The sequence below is a fragment of the Chelonia mydas genome, chromosome 25, assembly GCF_015237465.2.
Source record: "Chelonia mydas isolate rCheMyd1 chromosome 25, rCheMyd1.pri.v2, whole genome shotgun sequence".
Classification (NCBI taxonomy): Eukaryota; Metazoa; Chordata; order Testudines; family Cheloniidae; genus Chelonia; species Chelonia mydas.
In genome coordinates, this window is record NC_057858.1 from 12,568,778 (window position 1) to 12,583,215 (window position 14,438).

Genomic DNA, 14,438 nt, shown 5'->3' on the forward strand with positions numbered 1-14,438 from the left:
ACCAGTGTAAACCCAACTGTTGCTGTCCTTCACTGAGTGTAACAAAGGTAAATCCCCAGTGTAGATAAGGCTGGAATTTCTGATCTTTTATTTGCCTAGAATTACTGAATGGGAAGAGGAGGGGGAGGTGCTCAAGCCTTTTTAATATAGTAACTTCTCTGCAGCTGGTGGTCTGGTGCATCTAGAATCTCTTTGAAGTATGGTTGAAAGGAGGCAGTTGGTGCATAGGGCACCTTTAGTCTAAATATCTGTTACAAGCGACAATTTGTTTTTGCAGAAAACTGAAGAGGAGGATTAAGAGCAGCCTTGTTAACCCTTCCAGGCTGGCCATTGAACTGTTGGCCTGGAACTAGTAGTAACTTCCCGTATTAGATGCCTTGAACTCTTTCGGGAGTTGAGCTGTGGATCTGATAATTGTGCTCAAAACCAATGTTCAAACCCAGAATATTTCTATGAGGAAATTAACATAGCTCACTTTGTTTCTTAGGAGGTTATGGAAGGATCTTCCTACCTTTAGTGTGGCAAGGGGAAACTGACCTTGCACAGAGGGAGCTTCAGGGGCTGTTTCGCCCATTAGTGGCAAAATTGAAGGATGTTTACATTTGATGACAAAACACTAGGGGTCAGAACAGACACATCTCATTACTACTGATTTTTGTAACTTGCCTTTTATTTCTGGCTAGGGCTTCCTTCCTTCTTGGCAAATAAAAACAGACCAATATTCCTATCATTGGAGTTTAACCATTATTCCAGATTGAAAATTTTGTTTGCTGTGAGGCCATTATTCTCTTCCTACCATGCTGGGGAGCAGTTTCCTAGTGACCTGATCATCTGCCTTCATATCGTCAATTCCATTCTATGGAAGCTGCTTGTCTGTTGTTAGAGCAATTACATTCTCCAGCAGAGAATTAGTTTTACTTCATTTACTTTAATGCTGGGCTGCTATGCACTTAATGTCTGTGGAATATTGAAATCCCTTGTGTGAACATGGTGAAGGAGGGGGGCGAATGGATGCATGCACTAAATATATTTTGATTGTGTTTTAAGTCTTCAGTGACTAATCCCACCTGGCTTCTCATCCTAGCTTTCTGCGTCTCCTTTTACCTTTTCTACAAGCTAGTTGTGTAAGAGTAAGGAATGGTATCTGGGGCATTCACATTACATCCCCTCCATCGCAATTACCCACACTTTAAATTACAGCACTTGTTTCTGTCCTAAATTAGGTGTTGACACAGGGTGGAAGCAGGGAGGAGCTACAGCATCCTGCTGCCTTATCTGTCATCCCAGGCAAAGAATTTAACTAATCTTAAACGATTCCCTGAAAGATCATCAGTGTGTCTAAGTAATACTTAAACTTAATTGAAAGTTACCCCTTGCTGTGACCTATTCTGTTCTTTCAGGTAAAATCCTTTTGCTCTTTTAATCCAGAATTACCCTAAACTACCATACGCATAGCATCCTTTTTCTCCTTTTAACCTTTCTCCTCCACCCTGCTTGTAATTGCTCTTTAAAATCATTGGATGAGCCCAAAGGCCTGATCCTGTGAGATGCCAAGTACCCTCCTCCCACACTGACCTCAGCGGGAGTTGAAGGCACTCAGTGCCCCCACAGGATTTTGCCTCAAGTTTGGATGCTGAACCCTATAGTTCATAACCCACAACAGTTACAGCACTCTGTAAATGGTCAGAATACAGCATTCCCTGAAAAGACTTAAGTAGCTTTTTGTATGAACTTGCTCCTTCAGGATTCTGAGATCTGAATGAGTCTGATTTAGGAGAGTAGCTTCATGGATTAAGATTAGATTTTCAAAGGCACCTAGTGGATTTAGAAGCACATCCCAGTGGATTTTTTTAAATCTTCCCCTCAGCTCTGCCACGCACTTGTTGTCTGCGGGTGTATTAAATATGAATCTCAGAGGATGTATTTTCTTATTTCTCTGAACCTTTTGCTGCAAAAACAAAACCTCACGTGCAGTGGAGAGAGGCTTGCACACAGGGCACTGATTCCTCCACGCCAGGGGAGTAGGCAGTGCGACTCACTAGCCTCAGCTGCTCAGCTGACAAATGTAGGCAAAGTTTGACAAACAGCCCACTCTGAGTGGAATGTGTGGCAGTTTTACTCTGAAGTTGAGCAGGATGGTGACTTTGTAGAGGGGGTGGATAAAGTGGGAGTGTGGAGGAAGGGAGCAAGACACTGAAGACTTATGCATGTTCTTCCTGATGGTTTTTAGCCCTAGAAATACTTAATGTCAAAATAGCTGTCAGCCACCTCCAATGCACCTATATACAGGATCTTTTCAAAACACACAGTCTGCCCCTTTGCTGACCCTTTGTTTTAATTTTAATGTTGCAGACATTGGACGTTCAAAGTATAATCTAGTTAAGACTCAAATTGAGGTGAAATGCGAATGCCCATTTTTGCATCCAGTCTAAAATTGCAGTGTTATGATTGGTTCCTGTGCAGTTACTTACTTTTTTTTTTAAATGATGGCTCCTCTGTGTACTGTTGCTTCTGCAAGCTGCTGACCATAATCTCCACTCGGTACCGACAAGACGGCGCACCCCTAAGCTTTCACACATTCATAATTATTCTTATTTTGAAAAGATGGCTGTTCTCCAGAGACTGTTATGTAATGCTTTGTGACGGAGCAAATAACCACAGAGGCTGCCCTGCTTTTATCTCTAAATATAAAGGAATCCTTTCTTTCTGAGATGAACTACTGCTGCTAACAACTGTGCACTTCTCATTCTAGCATTCTGTAAGCATGTCAGATATTATTAATCATGGTTACAGTAGTGCCTATGGATCAAGCATGATCAGGGCCAGCTTGTGCTAGGTACTGGGTAGAGCAATGCACAGTCCCTACCCTGAAGAGCTCACTGTCTAAAGCTGTTTAAAAACACATGTTGAAGAGACCAGCTGATATTGCATTGTCTTCTCTAAACAGTTCTAGTTAAAACAAGTGCAATCTGAATCTTATGAATTAACTTTCTTCAGTAAGACACTGCTAAGATTAGCCTGTTTGCAGGGTCCAGAATAATGTTTTATAAGCAGATATTTTCCCTAAACAGATGTCTTTTTAATCACTAAACATCAACGACCCACCCTACAGCAATAAACTACTGTGCAACCAATAGAGAGGAAATTGTTTTAGTACAGTTTCCAATTACTATAGAAACAAAGTTCTTTGTTTTGAACTGTGGTAGGAAAAATACCTTAAATGTCCCTAAATTAAATTCAAGCTTTCTCCACTCTGGGGACTATATTCAGAACTAATTATGCTATTTGTGCTGTAGATACCAACATTGATTCTAGCTTACTCTTGGGAACAAAACAGTGGCATAGAAGAGTCCATGTGCTTTGGGAGTTAAGCAATTCTGCTGTCAGGATCACATTTTTTTAATGTAAGGGATCTGTTGCATGAGACCAGTGGCCACACAGACAAAGACTAAAGTCATCTGTATGTTCTCATAGCAAAACTCCTTGAACAGATGTAAATAACTTGTGAATTTCTCAGTAATAATCTCCTATGGCACCATTTAGCAACCTCAGATTTTCTGGCCTATTGAAAAAACGCCACTAACAAATCAACATGGTCCATACTCTGGAATCGGATACATCGGATACGGGTACCTGTAGCAAATTAAGGTGCAGCAGTATTCTGAGTGGTGACACACTGCTTGTCTGAGTGGTTGCTCTTTCTCCTGCTGTTCTTCTTCATTTTCCCAGGATGAATAAGAAAAAAGTCTGTCCTGGAATGACTCAGTGTAAGTCATTACTGCATTATGACACTAGTGGGGTGAACTTTAGATCTGCGTCCATGAGGCTATCCCCAGACTCATTCTGGAGATCGGAAAGGGTTAAAATAGAGGGGGGGAAATGAGACTTAACTCCTGTTTTAACTAATTATTGAAATTTGAGGCACTGAGAATCAGTTTTCTGAGTAAAACATGATTGCTAGAAATTGCACTTCTGGTTTAGTTAAGTGCTGTCTTTTTTGTATGCTTAAGTTAAGTTCTGCAGACAGTCAGGAGCCAGTTGCAAAACAAGTCTCTAACAGGTAGTTAATGTCCTATAGTAAAATGAAATTGTATGGAAAAGCTTGGTGTTAAAGCAAGTATTTATGCTGTAAATGTGCTTTTCTGGCTTGCTCTGTTTGAATAGAAATAGTCACCTGTGAGTGCAAGTTGGCGAAATCTCGGGGGGGGGGGACAGACCAGCATGAGGACCAAAATCATCCTGCCTAATTTTAATACACTAAACCAGGAGTCTCAACAGAGTTGCCACTGTATTGTGTAGACGCAGAAGGGGATGTGGGATTTGTTGTATCTTTTGTTCAGTGGCCACCCCCTGGGGTCTCAAAGTGGAATTCAGAAGAACCTGTACATAATGATAACTTGCAGTGTGTTCAACTTCTGTTTAACTTAGCATGTGACAGTTCAGTCCTTTGCAGTGTTATCTTTTTATTTAACCTTACAAACACACTGGTTTGCCTTATTACTCGTGTGTGTAAGTGTGTGAGTCAGTTTTGTCCTTTCACTCAAGTGAAAAGTGGTGCTTTGCTTTTGCTCTTCCTCCTCCTCCTCCTCGCTGAGCCTATAGAACTGAGGACAAGAACAGTAAACTGAACTCACTGTGTGGGTAGTGATATGCTGTAGGAGGGTTCCCCAACCCCAGAGCCTCAGCAGTGATGCAGCCCACTGACGTAGTTTTTCCTGCATCAGAGTGACTGTTGCCTAGGTGCCTCACTGAGCCTGCCTTTTTTTGTTTTAATGTTCAAGTACAGAGCTGTGAAAAGCCCACATGCTTTTTTACCCTCTGAAGCAGTGTTGGCTAAATGCCTGAAAAACGTTCTCTAGCAGTTGTGGAAAGAATTCCATTAATTTTTACAAATCTTTTTGTTTCCCCCCTCCACCCTTCTCTTCAGAGATTTACAGTAGTTCTCCAGAGAACTGAAACCTCATCTCACTGGCAGAGGCTGAGCAATCTTGATCAACTAACTTCAGTGCTACAAATTAACTTTGACACTGAACCACACAGAAATTAAACATATATCTGGCTGTTTTTACCTAATGTAATACATTTTCCTCATCTCCAACCACTCTCAACCTGCTGAATTGTTGAAGGTGTATCCTCAAGAAATGAACAGCTGCTCTTCCTTGAAACTGGACTGCAGAGGGTTTTAAAATATTGAGTACTAGCACATGTACCTGACACTGCTGGCTGTGTTTCTCATATGCTTGTGCATCAGGTTTTAAGATGTAAGCTGCAATAGGGTGGGTGGGATTATAGAATCAAAATGATTTTAAAGTTCCTGAGAAAATGCTGGACTGTCCATATCTTGTATTCTTGTAACAGCCGGTATTGATTGTATTTTCCATCAGCTGTGAGAACAAAGAGTTCATTACACTAGTTGAAATCATCTTGGCAGATGGCAGTAGTACTTCAGTTGTAAAAATGCACTGGTAACTTTTTGCATTGTAATTTGCTCTCCCGGATGAAAAAATTCAGTAGCCAATGATCATGCTCATTTGTCTTGGAGCATTACAAAGCTAGGTGAATTCTGGGGGAGTTCGTGCCTTCCTCGGCAATTTACCCAGCACTGCTTGCTCTTAGACACTGTTGTAGTAGATAGACCATTGGTTGCCTTCAGTTTGTCACTTTAGCAACACTGTGACAATTGCAAAATTCTGTTCCATGGGATAGAAACCCTGTCTGTTTTGCTCTTTTTTAACAAGTTAAATTAGAACTTTAAATTTCAAGAGTGCAAATTGGGGATTAAAGGGACATGGCCAGGTCAAATTTGGTCTCAAACTTTTTTCTTTTGAAATTAGGTGGGGTTTTTTTTGCAAAGCCTACAGCCAATAGAAATCTTTCCATAACACGTTTTATATTGAAAAGGTTTTTTAAGTGACACTTGTGCCGTGTGTACAACCTAAACTTTATAGAATTCAGCTAGTGCATGAGAATGTGCAGCTCAGATGAAACTGATCAGTCAGTTAGATTTTCCTAATTTAAAAGAGAGACCGGTAAAAATGATGGAAAGATAAATTAGATGCTTTAATGTAAGATGCACATAAAAGGATGTACGAGAATGCATGGGGTATTAAACTTGCTCCTGCACCTACTGAACCTGTAGCAGGATGGCAAGCTAAGGTTTTCTGACATAAGTTCATAAGGTTCAGTAATACAGGTGTGTTTCTGAAATGTATTTTGTGTAAATGATTTGAGTAAACTGGTAAAATTCCATTAAACCCTTCTACGGCCACCCTTTTCCTAGGTCATGACAAGTGAGCTGATCGTGGGATATGAATTTCCTGTTGCCCTCATTGCCCCCACTACTCTCTGTGATAAAACAGCATGCCAGAAAATCAGGTGGTTTCCTGTCACTTGTTCCGTTTTCGGTTAATTTGCTTGATAGGGAGGTTATGGTTTTCCAGCTTTCAGCTTGCTCCAGGTCCTCTGCTCCTCCTTTTTTAACACTAGAGCCCAAAGTTGGAAGTACACAAAGCTTTTTAGCTTGTAAAGGTATCTGACACAGTCATTGTTGACAAGTGGAAATTTCTGGTTTAAAAGTTTTGCTTAGAAGTTATAGTACAGTCTCATTAAGCATCTTTAATGCCATGCAAAGCCAACCTGAGTTTGCTTAAATATCTTACTCGGAGCTGTGGGTAAATAAACTTGATTCATTCTTCTCCCCCTTGTGTTTTTAAAACTATGAAGCAGAATAAATTTTTAAAAAGACTGACTCCTTAAAGAATGCTGGTTATGTGAAAAATGCACAGTACTACAGAGCCATGCTGGTGACGTCCTTTATCTGCCCCCTTATCCCTGCCAACATGGAGTGCCTCAGGCATAGGCCCTGCTGTATGCCCAAATACCTTCTTGCCCTTGGATGTCTCATTCCTGCCTTCAGCTTTGGTCATCACTTCTATCATTTTGACTTTCAGCCCCTGGCTAGAAAGTGATTTACTGAATGCTGTACAACTGAAGTGACCCTTCTTCATGGAAGTTTTAGTTTGTGTTGTCAGATACCATTAGGCTTCTATAACCTCAGGGACTTCCAGTATCTGATGTTGCAGACTGCAACATTTTGCAACATTCTGAGTTCCATTGTGAAGGGTGTAAGTGCGCACTAGATGCTAACGAGTGTTATCTTGAAATGATCACACAGAACTAATGTCCAATGTTTTTTCTTTCAGGAATAATCCAGGAACAGTGAGGAAAGGTATGTACACACTGGCCATTTTGAGCCCTTTCCTTAAAAACTATGTAACTAAAATTGGCATGCTGTTCCATGGCATACAGCTCTGTCTGATAGGAATGGTTTCTGGTCTGTAGTACTGCTCAGCATTAACCACTCTGATAGTTCAAACAGAACTGAACCTTAAACTGACCATATCATTACACCTATAGGACAAGCCTTCGCTGAATTGCTCTGTGCCCCATACACAGCTCTCTTCAAAAGAGGTCTTGAAAGGACTATTCTTAACAAGCAGAGCAGGTTACTGCTGAGTGGTCCTGCCTCACATGTAAACTGCATGGATCAGCTATTTTCCTCCTCCTGCAAGAGGAAAGGGAGGCAGCTCACTGGCGCCCTAGTCTTGCTTGTGGCACATAATGCACATTGTGGGACTGGGTCTAAATTTATTTGGCTCATATTTTATATTGCAGGGTATCTGCTTTCCCCTTATCTCCCTTCACATCCATAGCACCCCGGATGTGGCACTTCTGAGCCTTTATGACCAAGCTGTCTCTTATCTCCTTTCCGTCAAGTTACCTTTGTGGTTATGCCTGCTGAATTGCAAAAGATCCATATTGCACAAAATCTCTTATTGGCCACAGGCTGGCTAAATTCTTGTAGAAATCTTTAGAATTCATTAGGTTGCAGTAAGAAGTTGAGCAGGACGAGCAGTGCACACTGAAATAGCTTTTTTAGATCTTGCCAAATTCCCAGACATTGCAGTACATGCCAGAAAGCACAAATATAAGTAATAGCGTGTCCTTGCCTGAAATACTGTGTGGGTATCTGATCTCCCTGCCTCAAAAAGAATATAGAAGAGTGTTAGGGTTGAATAAGAAGAATGATTAGAGGCATGGGAAAGCTCCATATGAAAAGAGAAGACTGGTATTCGGTGGGGGTAGTACACGATAGGTATACAAAATGAAGAAACGTAGAGAGTGCAAATGGGGGCTCCTAATTATCCTCTCCCACAAATTCACAAACAAGGAGATGTCCAAGGATGCTGAATGACCACAAACTTAAAACAAATGAAAGGAACTCCTTTTCTACACCACGCACTTCACCTGAAGAACTTGCTGCCCCTGGCTGTCATTGAAGCCAAGAGCATAGTACAGGGGAGGGCAAACTATGGCCCACAGGCCGGATCTGGCTCATCAGGGCTTTCAATCCGGCCCGTGGGATTGCCAGCCCTATGGTGCAGCGGGGCTAAGGCAGGCTCCCTGCCTGCCCTGGCCCCATGCCACTCCCGGAAGTGGACAGCACCACGTCCCTGGGGGGGTGGGGGCAGAGGGCTCCATGCACTGCCCTCACCTGCAGGCACTGCCCCCCCCCCCTTGCAGCTCCCACTGGCCGAGAATGGGGAACTGCGGTCAATGGGAGCTTCGGGGGTGGTACCCACAGGTGAGGGCAACGCACGGCAGAGCCGCTTGCCCCACCCCACCCCAAGGAGCCACTGCCAGACATGCTGGCCACTTCCGGGAGCAGTACAGGATCAGGGCAGGTAGGGAACCTGCCTTAGCCCTGCTGCGCACCTCTGCCACCCCGGAGCTGCTCGAGGTAAGCGGCGCCGGGCCACACCCCAACCCCCTGCCCTGAGCCCCCTCCTGCACCCTGCACTCCCTCCCATACCCAAGCCCCTGCCCCAGCCCTACATTCATGGCCCTGCATATAATTTACCTACCCAAATGTGGCCCTCAGGCCAAGAAGTTTGTCCATCCCTGGCATAGTAGATTCAGAAAAAGATCTGACGACAAGAATGTATGCAGTCCCTTTGGGAAAAGGAAAAGATATTTCAGAAAGGATAAATACACTCTTGTGTGTCAGCTCTTAAACCAACAATTAAATTACAAGGATCAGTAAGAAACCTTCCCCCCTCCCCCCGCCCCGCCCCGCCAAAGCAGGTTATAAATCTTTCTTCCCTTCTACTTCTGAAGCACTGAAACATCTGGTACTGATCATTTTTATTTGATAAGCCACTAGCTTGCTGTGTGTGGCAGTTTCCGTAGTTCTGTGTTCCACAGGCTGTCGTGTAATTATGACTGGAAAGGCAGGTGCTGTAAGCCAGTGCTCTGTACTACATGTGGTCCACACTGTGGAAGAATTTGAGAGTCCCTGTCCTAGGTGTCTTTGGAAGGTGGCACTAAGTTTAAAGTGCTCTACATACCAGAACTCTGACTCCTATTAGTGAAACCTAAAAACATCCTTGTCTTCCATTAGCAAACCAACCAACGTGAAAACACAAGCACTTCTCTTGCTCGGACTCTGTCATTAACACTGTAAGCATGCTAGCATACAGCATTCTCTGTGGCACAAAGCACAGAATTCTAATGGGATTGGTATTCCTGGCTCATGTAAATATGCCATTCAGAATATTCCTGGGTGTGATTTCGAATAAGGTTGTCCCCTAATAATTGATTTCTACACCTTGAAGTGCACGCTTTTTTTTTTTTTTTTTTTTTTTGGCTGGGCTTAGTTGCTAGAATTAGTGTTGTTTTTTTTTTAAAAAAAAAAAAGGCCAATATGTTTGTATTTATACTTGAATAAAGCTTACATTTCTCTCAGGACAATTGCCAGACTTCAGAATATAAACCACTGCCCTGATGGGGCAATCTATAAACCACAGTACAAAGGAGTGACTCTCCAACTTCGAATCAGGTTTATTGTGAAATCTAAAGAATTGGCGTTCCAAGTGCGGAACAGGGATGAGTAGAAACAGCATGATCAGTCATTTCCCTGTCTTAAAATGAATGATAGAGGCACTGAAACCCTTGAGAGAGGATGGAACAGAACAGAAAAAGTAAATTACAAATACACTCAAAGTTTTCTAATATGAAGTGAATGAATGTGGATTGGTGATTGTAGGTTGCCCATTTTTAAATACTGATCATCCTTTGTATAAGATATGACGCGGTGTATTCTGTACATTTTTCAGTATCTTTTTTTTAGCCATTCATTCATTATTTACAATTTCTGAAAATGCATCTTCCACTGTGGTGTCCTGAAATGCGCATGATCTCTTCAAGCCAGCAAAGGGGCAGGTACCATGCCTTTGTCATGATTTGCATATTTTGCTCAAACAGCAGAGGCATTTTATAAAGAAATAAGCTTCCTTAATCAACACAATATTGAATACATGAAAATTGGAACTTCCTTCCTTATTCCTAACAGGCAGGGCAAAGATCAAAAGAAAAGCTAACTTGCTTAAGGCTTTTTTAACCAGATTTTCCTTGCATTTTACATTCACATTTGTAACATAATAAGATTCTGACATCCACCTCCAGAGATGTAGAGAAGTTCAATTATATATAAATAGTTTACAAAAATGCATCTTGCGTAGGAGGACTGGTTAAAATTCAAACTGAAAAACCTTCTGGTAGTACATCCAAATGTGCACTCATCTGGGAATATCTCTAGATAAGCACAGGATTCTGTGTGCACTGGGTGGTTACCCTACACTTGTACCAGTCTAAAGTGTCTGTTTTTGAAACTGGGGGCATTGATCATGATGTGAAACGTACTCCCTGCAAACTGGATCAAGGTAACAATGCTATAAATGTGAGCCTGCAGCCTTGGAATTGGACCATTGTGGCAGGTTTTACTTAAACTGGAAGTGATTGCAACACAAATATAATGCAGAATTAATTGTTTTGCCTCAAGCCAGTCACTTGCTAGGCAAAGTAGGATCTACATTTGGTGGGTTTGTAGTAACTTCTTAAGAGAGCTATTTTAAATTTTTGGAACACATTTAAATCTACATCAGTCTGTTCTTATGTAAACTTTCTTTGGAGTTGAGGCAGTGGGACATAATTATTTTCAGCAGATTTAAGGATGGGTAGGCAGAGTCCAAGGGCTTAGCTAAATTTGAAAATTGTTTCTTACTAAGGTAGCATGTGAATTTAAAGTGAAATAGATTGATTTTGGAATAAATGTTCACACATGGGGTTAATCAGAAACAGTGAATCTGAAACAACTCCATGTTTAGACAAGCTTGTATTAATTAACTCATTTGCAGCTGATCAGTCTTATTTGTACTGAAAGGCTCACCTTTCCAAGGCGGAGGGCAGTCCTTTTTCTGGTAGTTCAACACTGAGTCTTCAGTAGAAACCGTACTGTGGCACTGGGTTGTGACACTGACATGAGGTCATGCGTCACTGTTTCTTACCAAGGGCTAGACTGGATGCCTAGATTTTCTACAGTGGTTGTCATGTGAATATGTATATTTGAGAGATACAGGTTTCCCAGAAAAGGTGTAGGAGGCTTGAAGTGTTTTGGTCCAAGGTGGATAAAAATCTGTTTAAATCAATCCGTGAGTTTTATTTGAATCAGATTTTTTTATTTAAATGAGATTTAAAAAAAAAAAAAAGTAAACCTGTTTAAAACTCAATTTGAAATTATGACAGCGCTGTTAAGGCCTAAATTTACTTCAACAAAATAATGTAAATGTGCTGCATCAGTGAGCCCTCCTAAAATAGCAGGTTTCAGGGTAGCAGCCGTGTTAGTCTGTATCTGCAAAAAGAACAGGAGGACTTGTGGCACCTTAGAGACGAACCGATTTATTTGAGCCTAAGCTTTCATGAGCTTCATCGAAGTGAGCTGTAGCTCACAAAAGCTTATCCTCAAATAAATTTGTGAGTCCCTAAGGTGCCACAAGTCCTCCTTTTCTTTTTTCTGCTAAAATAAGTTAGTGTGCTGCTCCTCTATACAGAATATGTGCTTGGGGGGCATCTTTAACTTTTGAGGTCAACTCAAGCATTGTAAATAATGTCACAATGTCACATACTGCATTAAGCATCTATAGCTTCAGTTGTTACAATGGAGTGAACGCTGGTATTAACATTTTTTCAAACTTAAGTACTTTGAGTTTCTGAAGTGCAGAAAAGCTTTTATCTTAATTACTTTTGGCTGCTAATGGGTGTGGAGAGAATATTTCCTTCACTTGGACTAATTCATTCAAAGTTAAGAAACAGAGTGGGACTTGAAGCAGGAGAGCTCGTTTTCCCTCTTCAAATCTAGGAATTAAAATCAGGGGCGAGAGGAAGAGGTCTTCTAATTCTAAGATCTTGAAGGACATTGGGGCCAGATTTTCAAAGGCACCTGAAGATGCAGAATAGGGACCTAGTGGGTTTTATAAAGTACCTATACTTAAGCACTTTTAAAAATCCCACTAGGCCTCTATCCGCAGCTTTAGGCGCTTAAATACCTTTGAAAATCTGACCCCACTGGGAACAGAAACAATCTTCAGTTCACTTACTAAAGTTAATATTTCTTTTCTTTAAATACAAGACATGTTTTGATAAACTTTTTATGTATCCTGCACACTTAAAATAGATTTCTTTAACTAATTAATACAATTTTAAAAGGCCTGTTTTTGTACATTTTAATTGAATTCCAATTTGCATCCAAATGCAACTTGACACAAATCCCAAGTAAAATAATCTATGAAATAAGAAATGCATTATTTACTGACATAATGTAAAAATTAAGAATCTGAATAAACATATTAAGCTACATAAGAATAGCCATGCTGGGTCAGACCAGTGGTCCATCTAGCCCAGTACCCAGTCTCCTGGCAGTGGCTAATGCCAGATACTTCAAAAGGAATGAACAGAAAGAACAGGGCAATAGTCAAGTGATCTATCACCTGTCCCAGCATCTGGCAGTTAGAGGCTTAGAGAGACACAGAGCATGGGTTTGCATCCCTGGCCATCTTAGTTAAGTCATTGGTGGCCCTATTCTCCATGAACTTACCTAATTCTTTTTTGAATCCAGATATAGTTTTGGCCTTCACAACATCCCCTGGCAATGAGTTCCACAGGTTGACTGTGTGTTGTGTGACGGGAATATTTCTTTTTGTTTGTTTTAAACCTGCTGCCTATTAATTTCATTGGGTAACCTCTGATTCTGGTGTTATATGAAGGGGTAAATAACGCTTCCTTATTGGCTGTCTTCACACCAGTCAAGATTTTATAGATATCTATCATATTCCCCCTTAGTTGTGTCTCTTCCTGCTGAGAAGTCCTCATATGGAAGCTCTTCCATACCCTTAATCATTTTTGTTGCCCTTCTCTGTACCTTTTCCATTTCTAAAATCTTTTTTGAGACGGGGCAACAAGAACTGCACGCAGTATTCAAGGTGTGGCCGTAACATTGATTTATATAGTGGTATTATGATATTTTCTGTTTTATCTATCCCTTTCCTACCTGATTCCTAACAACGTTAGCTTTTTTGTTTGCTGCTGAATATTGAGCGGATGTTTCCAGAGAACTATCCATGATGACTCCAAGATCTTTCTTGACTAATAACAGCTAATTTAAAGCCCATTATTTTGTATGTAGAGTTGGGATTATGTTTTCCAGTATGCATTACTTTGCAGTAAAATGGCAGATGGAATTCAGTCATCTAGTTTTGTGAGATTCCTTTGTAACTCTTAGTTAAGTCCAAAGCAGACTGGAATCTCGAGTAATTTTGTACCATCTGCAAACTTTCCCACCTCTCTCTCCACCCCTTTTTGCAGATCATTTATGAATATGTTTAACAAAACTGATCCCAGTACAGATTCTGAGGGGACACTGCTATTTACATCTCTCCATTCTGAAACTGACTATTTATTGCTACCTCTCTTTTCCTGTCTTTTAACGAGATACTGATCCGTGAGAGGACCTTCCCTCTTATCCCATGACTACATAGTTTGCTTAATAGCCTTTGGTGAGGGACCTAGTCAAGGCTTTCTGACAGTCCAAGTACACTCTATCCACTGGATCATCTTTGTCCACATATTTGTTGACCCTCCTCAAAGAATTCTAGTAGACTGGTGAGGCATGATTTCCTTTTTTAAAAGCTGTGTTGACTCTTCCCCAACAAATCTTGTTCATCTGTGTCTGATGATTCTGTTCTTTACTATAGTTCCAACCAATTTGCCTGGTACTGAAGTTAGGCTCACTGGCCTGTAATTACCAGGATCGCCTCTGGAACCTTTTTGAAAAAAATTGGCATCACATTAGCTACCCTCCAGTCATCTGGTACAGATGGTGATTTAAGTGATAGGTTACATACCACAGCTAATAGTTCTACAATTTCATGTTTGAGTTCTTTCAGAACTCTTGGGTGAATACCATGGTCCTGGTGACCTATTCCAGGCATGTAATTGATAAATGTATCAATTTATTCCAGGCATGTAATTGCATAAATAAATGT

General features: G+C 41.1%; 1 protein-coding gene across 11 annotated transcripts in view; it reads left to right on the plus strand.

Moving 5' to 3' along the window:
- The window catches only part of GNG7 (G protein subunit gamma 7), a 123,889-nt gene that overhangs the window by 69,445 nt on the left and 40,006 nt on the right, over positions 1-14,438 (plus strand). For 9 of the 11 annotated variants that reach the window (XM_037885422.2, XM_043535644.1, XM_043535649.1 and 6 more), the window contains one exon: positions 7,203-7,228. Coding sequence is in view for 2 of the 11 variants with exons in the window: in XM_037885414.2 (XP_037741342.1) it covers positions 6,281-6,375; positions 7,203-7,228 (121 nt within the window). In the remaining 9 variants the exon portion in view is untranslated. Of the gene's footprint in view, positions 1-6,280; positions 6,376-7,202; positions 7,229-14,438 lie in introns of all 11 variants that reach the window. The other 2 variants (XM_037885414.2, XM_043535640.1) reach the window with 1 other exon arrangement.